This window comes from Vigna unguiculata, chromosome 10 (assembly GCF_037176805.1).
Source record: "Vigna unguiculata cultivar grain cowpea cultivar isolate G323 ecotype 2 chromosome 10, ASM3717680v1, whole genome shotgun sequence".
NCBI classification, from domain to species: Eukaryota; Viridiplantae; Streptophyta; class Magnoliopsida; order Fabales; family Fabaceae; genus Vigna; species Vigna unguiculata.
The window spans coordinates 892,024-904,886 of NC_140801.1; the positions used below are offsets into that span (position 1 = coordinate 892,024).

At 33.2% G+C, this 12,863-nt stretch overlaps 1 protein-coding gene across 6 annotated transcripts in view; it reads left to right on the forward strand.

Moving 5' to 3' along the window:
- The first annotated feature begins 3,735 nt into the window (after positions 1-3,735).
- Positions 3,736-12,863, forward strand: part of EDD1 (glycine-tRNA ligase) — a 28,456-nt gene continuing 19,328 nt past the window's right edge. For 2 of the 6 annotated variants that reach the window (XM_028052036.2, XM_028052037.2), the window contains exons 1-11: positions 3,739-4,124; positions 4,230-4,280; positions 4,949-5,016; positions 5,975-6,056; positions 6,168-6,231; positions 8,045-8,100; positions 8,235-8,312; positions 8,556-8,630; positions 8,711-8,781; positions 10,910-11,026; positions 11,147-11,248. In XM_028052036.2, coding sequence (XP_027907837.2) covers positions 3,870-4,124; positions 4,230-4,280; positions 4,949-5,016; positions 5,975-6,056; positions 6,168-6,231; positions 8,045-8,100; positions 8,235-8,312; positions 8,556-8,630; positions 8,711-8,781; positions 10,910-11,026; positions 11,147-11,248 — 1,019 coding nt within the window. In that variant the 5' untranslated portion in view covers positions 3,739-3,869. Of the gene's footprint in view, positions 4,125-4,223; positions 4,281-4,948; positions 5,034-5,974; positions 6,057-6,167; positions 6,232-6,264; positions 6,648-8,044; positions 8,101-8,234; positions 8,313-8,555; positions 8,631-8,710; positions 8,782-10,909; positions 11,027-11,146; positions 11,249-12,863 lie in introns of those variants that run through there. The other 4 variants (XM_028052034.2, XM_028052035.2, XM_028052038.2 and 1 more) reach the window with 4 other exon arrangements.

The following is a 12,863-nucleotide window of genomic DNA, read 5'->3' on the forward strand; positions in this document are numbered from 1 at the left end:
TTTGAGGTTCAATTTAATCCTCCAGTTTGTTAAAACAATTTAATTTGGTCTTTCCCGTTAGTTTTGGTTAAACGGCATCAAAATAGTGCACCTGTGTCACTTTGGAACAGAAACGTGGCAGGTTTTTTAATAATTGGGCATCAATGTACTGTAATGAGGTGGCAACGAAGTATATGGAGGGAGAATTGGTCTTTTGCCCTAATTTCACAATTTATGTTGTTTGTGCGAGAGTTCTTCTACATTTGGTGTATGTTGATTGTGAATGATGTCAAGGGGGCACTCTTCTTCTTCTTGGTCGTGTAATTCGTGGGGAATGCAAATCCTAACTTATCCAGTCATGGTGGTGGCTTTTCCTCTCACGGTGGTGGCTTTTCCTTTCACGGTGGAATTCTCCTCTCATGCTTCTCCACCAAATCCCCTAATATGTTCTTCGATTGGCTTTTCTTCGAACCCTAACCCTAACTGCATTTATCCCCTTTGAAAACCAAGTTATTTTTTTAACTGAAGTCCACATCACCCAATCTCAATACACTAATACACTGCCACCTAATGCACAGATGCCAAAGTATCTCATTAAAACAATCTATCGTTAAATTTGTTAACGTTGTTAACGTCGAACTAAATCGAACCTCCTTAACAAACAGGACTAAATTGAACCTCAAAACAATTAGGGGACCAAAATGAACCACACATCATAATTAGAGGATCAAAAGATGAATTAAGCCTATAATATGTTTTATGAAACATGTTAATTTTTTGTTTAACTAGCCTTTAATAGATAGAGTTCTTACCCAAACTCAAGAAAAACATTTGACGCCATGAATTACTTTTATAGAGTTTATATAAGGCATGTTAGATTAAATATTGACCTAGAAGAACTTTAGTGCATTCTTTAATATATCTTTGATGTTGATAAGAGTTTTAAGATATCTTTCTTGACTTGATGACAAAAAAATTTATCTACAACTCATACATATAGGTCTTTTGACTCATCTTACATTTGCATTCCAAATAACTTTTTCTTGTAAATCCCTTGTGTATTGGTTAACTTTCATTTGGGATAAATCAATTTTAACTATGAGTACCTCATATAGATGGATCGAATTGAATGACCTTAAAGGATTTCAAAATTCCCCCAAATATATGCGAAGAAGTAAAGTTGAATATAACTTTTAACTCACATTGTCCTAACAATTTTCTCTTGTAATTCCTTTGTGTATTGGTACTTTTCTTAAAAAGGAATCAATTTTAACTACGAGTATCTCATTAGTCATATTTACTTTTACCACCATTTTACCATAACAGGACATATTTATCTATGTCAAATTAGGAAGGAAGTGAACTTATCTATAATTCAACTTTACAAACTTGCCTGTGAGATGAGACTTAAACTCTTCTTATATATTGTAACTTGATCTTGTATTTAGATCATGCGAGATCTTCAAACACCTAATCACATCGATAATTATGTTAGGATTAGTTTTATTTTCTTGTTGTTAATAAATCCCTAAATTGCAGGGATTTGGTTAGATTGAACTAGTCAGCTCCACATTTTCAAGTTTGTTAAATGTAGGTTGTTTTATTTCAATTTTTATTAGTTGTAAAGGCTTATATAAGCTTCAACTTATTAATAAGCAACACGATTCTTCGACAAAATCAGTGAGCACTAGTATAGTATCTTACAAAGCTAGTATCATAGCCTTAAAAGAGGTCTGATATAAAGTGTGAACAAAAAAGAGCGTGAGAGTCTGCTAAAAGTTATAGAAGAAACACCGAGTGTGAGAAGCCATGACTGCTAAAACTAATAGTTTCTTACAAACCTCCATCACAAAATTTTATGGAAACTATGATTATTGAAGTCTCTTTAAATTCGAGGAATATTGGAACATGGTTAAGTCAAGCTACGAAGAATTGTTGGAAGACCAAACCTTACCAACAGCTCAGAAGAAGGCATTAGAAGAAATGAAATTGAAGGATTTAAAAGCAAAAAACTACCTTTTTTCAAGCCATTGACAAGTTGATTATGAAAACTATTACTCAAAAAGAGACTTCCAAGCAAGCGTGGGACTCAACGAAGGTTAAATATCAAGGCAATGCTAGGGTGTAGAGAGCTCAACTACAATGTCTTAGGAGAACCTTTGAGCTCATCGAGATGAACATGGGAGAAATGGTCACTGAATATATCTCACAAGTCATGGTAGTGGCCATTGATATGCGAAATTGTAGAGAAGACATGACATATGCTAAGATCATGGAGAAAATATTATGCACACTTATAGAGAATTTTTACTATATTGTGTGTCCCATTAAAGAAGCCACAAATACAGACAAACTTATCGTTGATGCACCTCAAAGCTCCTTACTTGTTCATGGACAAAAGTTATTAAGGCGACGAGACAAGAAGGAGATTATCAAGCCCTGGAAATTGCATAGGAGAAACCTAGTGGAAGAGGATGCGGTTGTGGGTAAGGAAGAGGTAATGATAGTGCAAGAGGACGAGGACGAGGTAAAGCATTCGTTAAAGCAACTATTGAGTGTTTTAAGTTTCATCAATTAGGTCATTTTCAGTAAGAATGTCTTAAATGGGAGAAGGCAATAACAAACTATACAAAACTAGATGAAAAATAAAAGCTAGTAGTGATGGCATATGTGCAAGAAAAAAGATGCATAAGTAAAGAAGGCAACCACATGATTGCAACTAGAACTGGTTTCACACGATAGATGAATGTTTTTCACATTTCGTGAAATTGGGAAATGGCACATGCATGGCGATGCAAGGCAAATAGGACATCAAACGGGAGATATAAGGAAAAACACAGGTAATAAGTGATGTACTCTATATTCCTGAGTTATGTTGGAATAGGCCTATGTTTTAGACCCATTTACTTGTGGTTTTTAGGGTTAGTTTTGTGTGTATATATAACACCACTTTTGTAACATCTTATATCCGATCAATACTACATAATTCCCTTCTTCATATGTTTCTTTGTTATCTACATGGTATCAAGAACCTTGACCAGTCCATAATCCATGACCGAGAAGGGATTCTTATGATTGAGAAAATATTCTTGTAGTAATTTCTATTTGTGCATAGTTAGTGAGCACTAACATATCACCTTACAAAACTAAACCTCTTGGCCTGAAACTAAATAATTGTGAGTAGTCCATCAATGATCTAATAATGGATGACAAGATAGACTCAACAAATCTCACTTAATTTCATATTAGAAATTGAATTTAAACCTAATTCAAACTCAAGTAATAAATTTCTTAGGTAAAGTTTACACCTAATTTATATATATTACAATATAATAACATGACTTTATCTCTCACTAAACTAGACATTTCAACATAATATAATCAATTCTTATTTTTTGGTCGATGTAAACTTTTCAATACATCTCTCACGCTACAAATTAAAAAAATTGAAGAGGAAAGTAAGTGACATGATGTCCAAACACCTTAGTGAGATAAATTATGAACAACTCTTGTTAAATAAATTTTATATCCAATTATATAATTATTTATACATTTTTCAACGATATAAACCATTCATAAATGTTATGGCACTCAAATTTTGTTATAAAAAATGATTAAAATAACAAGTAATGAATACAAATTTTCATTAAAAGTCAGGCATATTCCATATATAATATAGAAAAATACACAATAACCCAACTTATTTATTAAATTTGAAAAGATATTTATGGTCACCCAACCTTTGGTGTAGTGTAGTAACGGTTTTTGTTCTTTGGTTCTATTTTCAAATAGTATTTGGGAGAACAGGTTCTGCGAATGGAACGAAAAGCTTGAACTTGATAAACCCTATCTTATCCCCCATTTCTGGAACAACCACCCGTGGTCGCGCCATGGGAATCCTCGCTTTGCCCTTAGTCATCTCCCTTCTCAAACCCCACGCCACCACTCGCCTCCGCCTCTCTCACTCCCTCCTCCGCCGCCGCCACTTCGCCACCAACGTCTCCGCCACCGCCACTCCCCATTCCCCTCCTCCACCTCCACCTTCACCTTCGCTCTCACGCCACTCGTCTGCTTCAACTCAGTCCGACAATCGTTCCGCTAACCCCCCAACCCTCACCTTCCAGCAAGCCATTCAGCGCCTTCAGGTCTTTGCATCAACAGAATCACATTATCCTTCCGTTTTTTCTTTTAAATTTATCACGAAGACTGTTCGATGGTTCAATTATTTTATCTTGTACGGGAAATTGCAGGAATACTGGGCTTCTGTTGGATGTTCCATAATGCAATGTAGCAACACAGAGGTAGTTAAACTAGTTTGCTGCATTGTGACTCGTCAATTTGGTTCAATTGTCTTATAAATGTATCGATGGTATATTATTGAGTATATTATACTGACATCGCCTGAGTTTGTTTTTTTTTTTTCTTGAGATTGGACACGGTACCTCTCCTTGTTTTTTTATCCTTACACTGACACTTACACCTCATATAACATTACATTAAACTTTTTTAATTGTTTAACAAACATTGCATCCTGTACCCTATGAAGTAGGTTATTGTGAATGTTAAATAAGGAGGGGTTACGTGCATCTCAAAAAACCTCAGGAGTGTTAGTGTAATTTACTCTATATTTTTTACTTCAATTTCTGTGAATTGTATGTGGAAAAACTTTTACATTCACAATCAATAGGAAATTATGTTAGGTATGACTTTTAAGTTATTTAAGTAGTGTAAGTCAACTAATTTGTACGCAATATGTAATTGGATGATAGTGTATAAACTCTTCGCTCTATCAATGACTCAATGCAAGGACCACTTTCTCTTAATATATGATATTATTATTGTTGTTGTTCTTGTAAATGTTGTATACTTTTAAGGGTTGGCTTCAAGTAGTGAGGTTCAGTTTGAACTTGGAATTTGCATTGAATCTTCTTTCATACCATTTTTTTTTTCATTTTGCTGTATTGAGCAGGTTGGAGCTGGGACTATGAATCCTCTTACATATTTAAGGGTTCTTGGCCCTGAACCATGGAATGTCGCGTAAGTATGTTTTAGATGTAAGTTATTGCTTTATGCGTTAGTTTTTAAAATATCCATTTTGTTCGGTCAAAGAAATTTTTGTAATGATTTTGAAATTAGTGCGCATGTCCTTCCCTGCCCTGAAGCAGTGAATATAATGATTACTGAGTTCTATTGTTGTATTCTACTAGAAGCGTGTTTTGTTTTCTCAGAAAATACTTATGGTTTTAAGTATACTTGTTTGAGTGGAAGCTATTTGTTCTTGTACCCTCAGTTGGGCTGTGACCATCTATGTTGAGCTATGTTGTTGGGCTTGGGATGGAGTGTCTATTTTTACATAGGAGGCATAGTGGTTTTATGAACTTAAGATTGAAGTGTTTGTGTTTAGTAAGCTTGAGACTGGGGGGCTGTGTTCCTTCCCTCAGGCTGTGATTGATCTATGTCGAGCTATTTGATCGATCTTTGAATGGAGTGTCTTTTTAGTTAACTCGAAACTGAGGGTTTGCGTACCCTCAAGTAGATTATTATTGCTGATTTTCATTAGCGTGAATGATCAGTCCTGGAGTGAGGTATGCTGAACTAACTTAGCGTGGCCTGACATTGAGGTTATTGAAGTCAGCCATGGCCGTTACCTACATATGTAATTTTTAACTGCTCTCTGGACATTACAGAATCCCTCCCTGTTTAGCTGGAATATCTAGGTACCAAAATGACAACAAACTAACAGCTTGATTATGTGGATAATATACTGCAACAACTTGACTAGTGATTGCAACTGCTTTTCTATAAATAAGCCTGGAATTATCATGTGAAAGGAACACACTTGAATGTTCTAGTTAAGACCTCAAGAGATTTTGACAAGAACAGTTCTTAATACTCATTTATTAAAATTCGTTAATTTTATTTATGAGTATGAATGCAGAGCAAGGAGGGTTTTGAATCTGAAATCGATGGTGTTTTTTTATTAATTTGATGTTAGGTATGTGGAACCTAGCATCCGCCCTGATGATAGTCGATATGGAGAAAACCCAAATAGGCTCCAAAGACATACTCAATTTCAGGTCAAGTTTGATGACATGATCAAATTCATAAACTTGTAGTTAAGCTTGTTTTTTCTTGAATGACTTGTGTTCATTTCTAGCATTGAATTCTTGGTTGTTTTCTGATCTCAGGTGATATTGAAGCCTGATCCTGGAAATTCTCAGGATCTATTTATCCGCAGCCTCACTGCTTTAGGTTGTAACTGAGACTGATAATCTTTGATTCACTTGAAATAGATTATATTTTTTTTGTTTATCTGTTGACTTATGAGCATTAAGCATACACATAGAAAACTCGCTTGACAATGGAAGAGAAACTTACAAAAGAAGTAAGAAAACTCTGTTTTAAGAAAAAAACTAAGAGGCTTTGATGTGAACAAAAGCATGTTCCTTTCTATTTATTATGGTTTTGGGCGGATGTTTTACTAGTTATTTCAATTTCTTAAGCTTGTCGAGAGTGCACAGGCGCTATTAGTTTTTATATCATAGATGTCTTTGCCTCTTCAATGTGCATTCTAATTACTAAAGGTGATCTTTTATTTGGTTTTAGGATTTGTGTTTTGGGAGCTTGTTTCTTTAGGTTAGAAGGGATAATTTGTTCTGGGAGTTAGGGTGAGTTTGTTGATGTTTATTGACTGTAAGAATTTCAGTCTAGATTCATTTACATAGTTGGCACTAGTTAGAATATTACTCAAGTATGGATCTTACTGTTGTAAATGATGGCTGATTAGTTGTGTGTTACTAATTGTCTGTTGTTTAACATGATGCACTCGTAATATTTCTATAAACACTTCTTCTGCAAGACAAAAAAAGCAGAGGAGATAAAGGGTCTCCTTGTCTATCACCTCTAGAGCATGAAAAGTACCCATTTGGCCCGTCATTTATCAACACTGAAAGTTTAGCAGATTTTAAAATTAACAGAATCCAATTTCAAAAATATCATTGAAATATCATGCTTTTATTTTATAGATAAATTATTTTAATTACATCTATTTTACTTTGAATTGTTATATATTCTATTAATCTTACATTATACCTTTTGATATTTCTATTCAAATTTAAAATAAATTAAAAACAGCATATTTTTAAATAGACATAATAACACTTTCATTATGTTAATTAATGTAATTGTTGAAATATCTTGAAGTATATTTCTAAAAATAATAAATAGTGTGATGGTAAAACAGACAATGTATTATGCAAAATGTTTAAAATTAATAAAAATAGAACAAATCTATCATCTATCAATATCAATGTCTCAAATTACAATCTACCACCTCAACTTAATAAATATTTTACCTTTGCTAATGCTTTAAAGCTTAAAAATAAATAAAATCCCACTAAATCTTAAAAACATAAAAATAATGAAGTCATGTCTTATGAGTGAATGAAGAAAAAAGTGTAATAAATTCATTCATGTCTTGTACAAAAAAGAGTAAAGAAAAAATTTAATAAATATTTTAAGTACAAAAATGGGAATAAATATAAAAGGTTTGAAGTTAGTTTTTGAAAAAAACGCTACATCAAGTAGCATTTAAAAAAATGCAACAAGCTACTAAAAATAGCTTATTTATCAAACATTACTAATAAGGTCAAACAAAGAACAAAACGCTAGAAACTAGTTGAAGTGATGCCAAACATGATCCTTGTTAATGGGAAAACCTGTGTTGTGTGTCTTGTACTGAAATTGGGGACTAAAACTAGATATTTTTAGGGTAACAAAATACATAATTCAGTGTTCTCACTCTTGAGTTTAACACCTCTGCTCTTTGTAATCCCAATAAGGGAGGTGAAAATGGTCTTACTGCCTCACTGTTTACTCCCCTTGAAATTAAGTTGCTGATATTCCTTAACCATTGCAAATAAGGTGAAAGAAATTTAGATTAATTAACTACTAAAAACGAGATAACAGTTTGAAATTTGTGCAGTTCTTATTATACCCTATTTTATCCATTTTCCACTTCAAAAACTCTGAATATGAACTTGTGGAGTGCATAAATCCTTGATAGGTATCGATGTTACTGCACATGATATACGATTTGTGGAAGATAACTGGGAGAGTCCGGTAATGTTTATTGTTCTGCTTTAAATCTTTTCATGCTGCTTACTTAAAGGAAATTTAAACCTTTTTCTTTTTTGTGTGTTTTAAATCTCATAAATTTGTGATGTCATCCATATGCGAATTGAAAATGTATATAGGTTCTTGGTGCTTGGGGTTTGGGCTGGGAAATTTGGATGGATGGTATGGAGATTACACAATTCACCTACTTTCAGCAGGTATGTTTTTCTTGCCATGACAGAATTTTTATTATTATTTTGTAATGGAGAAGAAAATTTATAAGAGAGAAGAATATTCTGCTTAAGAGAGATAGGGACTTTTTTTCTATAAAAAGAGGGGAAGAAAACAGATTTTTTATTTACGGTCATTTTCCATGATTCAGCCTTTGAATGCTTTTCTTTTATTGAAACAAAAAAGATATGCCAATTTAATTTCATGATCTCAACTCTCTCTCCCTCCAGGCTGGAAGTCTCCAGTTATCACCTGTATCTGTGGAAATTACTTATGGCCTTGAGCGTATCCTTATGTTACTGCAAGTAAGTTGGCTAGTTCTCTTTTTTCTTCAACCAATCTCTATCACCCATAAATTAATTAAGTTTCATAAATTTTGTGATAGGGGGTTGATCACTTCAAGAAGATAAAGTATTCTGATGGAATTACATATGGAGAGTTGTTCTTGGAGAATGAGTACTTGATCACTCTAACCACTGGCTTTGATTTGCATTTCATTTTATTTTTTTTTTGTAGTGAAATATGTTGATGTCATAAAAAAGTAAATCTTTCCTTTTTATTTGTTATATTTTATTTTACATTTTCTCTTATAACATTCTTAAAAAGTATAATCTAAGCTTGCTAAGGTAAGGTTTGCACCATTTATGTACTATAATTTGGTTTTATCTCTAGTTGATGTAGGATCTCCAACACACCCACTCACGCTGAGTACAAAACATCTTGAGCATGGGAGTAGGGTGGGTTGATAACAGGTGGCACAATAAGTCTAATAAATCTCATTAAGATATGCTCTTATAGGCTTTGATACCTTTTTAGAAAGTGGACTTTACGTCTAACACAACTTAAAAGAATAAACTTTTTAGGTGGGGTTTGCATCCCTCTTATTTAGTATAATTTGGTCATATATTTAATCAATGTGAGATTTCTAACACACCCTCTCTCTTTGAGGGCTGGATATCTTGAGCGTGGGAATAGAGGGGACCTGATATGGGGTGATACGATAAACTTAACAACCTTTGTTAGGATAGACTCTAATACCAATTTAGAGAGTGAACTTTAAGTTTTGCTCAACCTCACAAATTCGACTTCTAAGATGAGATGTGCATTAACTTATATACTATGATTTGGTCATATTTTTAGTTTATGTGGGATCTCTAACACATATCAAAAACATTTTGATGAGGGGAAAATGCTTATGGTTACATGGCCATTTTCTTGGTCTGAATTGGTTGCGAAATGTAAAGAAGGTCAAGGAAAGTTAAAAAGACAAATGAAATGCTATAAAGCAGGAAACTACTTTTTTTCAACTAAGAGTTCATGTTTTGAAATGAGAGTTCTGAGAAGGACAAAACATCCTAGTAAGACAACCAAAGTACTGGAAGACAAGTACAACAAAGTTGAACACATTAGGTCAGAAGACTTATAGTTTGGGGATGGAAGAAGAGAGGAATACAAGTGATGACTAAAGGCAGAAGAGAGGACATCTTTCTCAATTTTGTAGTACCCCACTTATTATAATTGGGAAAGCAGAGAAAAACAATTGAACTGTGTTATGCTTCCTCTTTCATTTTCCTCATCTTAATTATTTCATTTTTCACTGAAGAACAACAGAGTTTTGGTTGTACAGTGCATGAATGCAAATGCCTTGTTGTGGAACAGCCTTTACTAAAGTGCTTAGAAAGATAGAGGAAGATTGGAATAGAAACCCCAGTAATTGCATAGATGAAAATATTGAAGACTCTGGCAAGGGTTGACTAAACTTGAGCGTTAGGTAATATATTGGGGTATCACAAATTGTTAAGATCTTTTGTTGTAAAAAATGGGAGATGGATACAAATTGTGTATCAGCCATGAGATACATCTCTGAGAGGTGCTTAGTAGATAATTTTGATTTAAGATGATTAAAATATATTAATTTTAGATGCCATGTTGATACATGAACCATTCTAGTGGCTGTTCATCCTAAATTATGAATATGTTCACTGGTTATCCTATTGGGAAAAAAATTAGGTTATAGGCATCCGATGTCTAGCAAAGGAAAAAGTTAAGCTTGGTTTTATTGTTTACCTTTTTGCGAGTGTCCCCCTTTTTTTGTTATAATCTCCTCCTCACCATTGATATATTTGTATTCTTTCAAATAAAAAATTATGACATTTAAACAACTGTCACACTCAAGCTTCCAAGAATATTGTTCTCCTCCGTGTATGTGATTTTGAATTTGATTATGCAAAATGGGTTGTTTTAGTGTTTTTCATTACACATACATTTCATTGCAGTTGATCTTTATAAATTCTTATAAACTTCAATTTTTAAATAATGCACAATTATATCATATTTCAATTTGAAATTTGTTAGAGAGCTTAATGATATCAGTTGATATGATTTCTTGAATTTGGCTTGGCATAACTCAACCTGAAGCTCTACTTTGATGATACGTATATTCAATAGTGGATCTCAACATTTATAATGTACAAATCTCAGTTTTTTTCACTTTTACTCTTATTCTTATGGGTCACTAATTTGTCTTTTAGTAATATTGATTTTTTTGTTGATTAGTGGTGACAATACTTTTTGTCCTTTCTAGGAAGGAAATGAGTGCATACTACTTGGAGCATGCTAGTGTTGATCACGTTCAAAAACATTTTGATTTCTTTGAGGAGGAAGCTCGTACCTTACTTTCTTCTGGCTTTGCAATCCCTGCGTATGTTTATGACTTAAATATTCTATTTCTTGGATTTTTTTCCTCTCATTATCTATTCAATATGTTTTCTGTTTCTTCTCTGTCTTTGCTTCTGATGTATATTTTACCACTACATGCTAGGTATGATCAGCTTCTGAAAACATCTCATGCTTTTAATATCCTAGACTCCAGAGGCTTTGTTGGAGTAACAGAGCGTGCTCGCTATTTTGGCCGCATGCGTAGGTAGTGCTTGTTGCCTGACTTGTGAAGCATCTATATATATATTTGTATCACTTTCATAATTTGGTAAAGTCATAATCACAATTGAAAATTAATCCTTGAGATTGTCATGATATTGTCCTGTGAAAATCTATCTGATCAAAAGTTGGATACATTGGTGATATTTTGTCCAAAGTTCTTGTCTTTAATGTTATCATCTATGGTATTCTTGTTCAAATGCTGAGACAACTCTGTTCTTGACTTTTTTTTTGTCTAGTGCAAAATATTCATCACATATAAACCATATTTGGAAATATAGGATTCATGAACTTTAAGGCTTTTTGTCTTGTCTCCAAAATAAGAAATTTTGGAAGAGTAATATTTGTTTATGGCCCAGACTTGTGCAATCTTGATATAGACAAGATTGAAAGTACACATAGTTATGATGAAAATACTGTGTTATTTCTTCTGTGGATACATGTATTTGCCTGATTTGAATTTAGGAAAGTGCAGAACTGATCCCAATTCCAATACGATCTCTGGATCCTTCATCAACCCATATTGTTCTTGAAAGAATACCCATGTTTACAAGATAAAACCTATACTAGTAACATATAATTGCAATTATTCAATTGTTGAACAAATAGAAAAAAAACAAGTTGTTTCGTCAAAAATCTTTCTTTTCATTCATATATTTCATTTCAGCAGATGAAAATGACTCATTAAAAACTACAATTTTTTGCTTAACTGAACTGAATCAAGAAATAGGTAATGCCGTGTATCTGAGAGTCCTTGCTCTCTACCTCTTCCATACCTCCCCATTTGTTGTCTTTCCCCTTCTCCTTTTATATTTGTTAAATTACAAAGTTTTCAAGGGATAGGAGAGAGGAGAAAAGAAAAACACATTATCCTTGAATTATTATTATGATTTGCTACAATGATCTTGTGTATAAGACTAAGCAACTAACCCTCTTGATACTAATTAATAACCTCCTAATTCAACTTAAAGAAAAAGAAGCAAATCGTGATAATTACTAAAAGTATGAACACTAACCCTAGGAGATGATATTCTAGGATAATAGAACCAATCTTTAAGGACAATTTAAGATACTCTAAGGTAACAAACTAATCCTACGAAATAATTTGAGTAATAAATTAAAAATATTTTCTTAATACTCTAACTGCATTCACACAGGAAAGAATTTCCATCCGTATTGTTCCTCTTTATTGCCTCACTCTCAGGAAAACTGTAACATTAACCATTCCCTCCTATTATTATCTCAACACCCCTTCACCTTCCTTGCAATCTGCATCAAACATGAACCATTCTGTTACTGAGAGGAGAAGATCCTGTGCACTCCTTCCTAAAATTAAACTTGGCTTCCTGACGGATTCATGCTACTCTTGCACAGTAGTAATTATACACTATTTTCTAGTTCTAGTTTAAAACACACTATCAGGGATTAAATGATCATCTAGTTAAGTTATTCTATAGCACTTTAGCTCGAATCTAGTGTTCATTTGAGGACTTTGGATTTTTTAGGGTTTTAGTACTGTTTATTACATTAGTCTATAGTTATTTTGTCATCTCTTATGCTTCTTTGTCAGGATTCTCTACATTTTATGTTTTTCTCCTTCA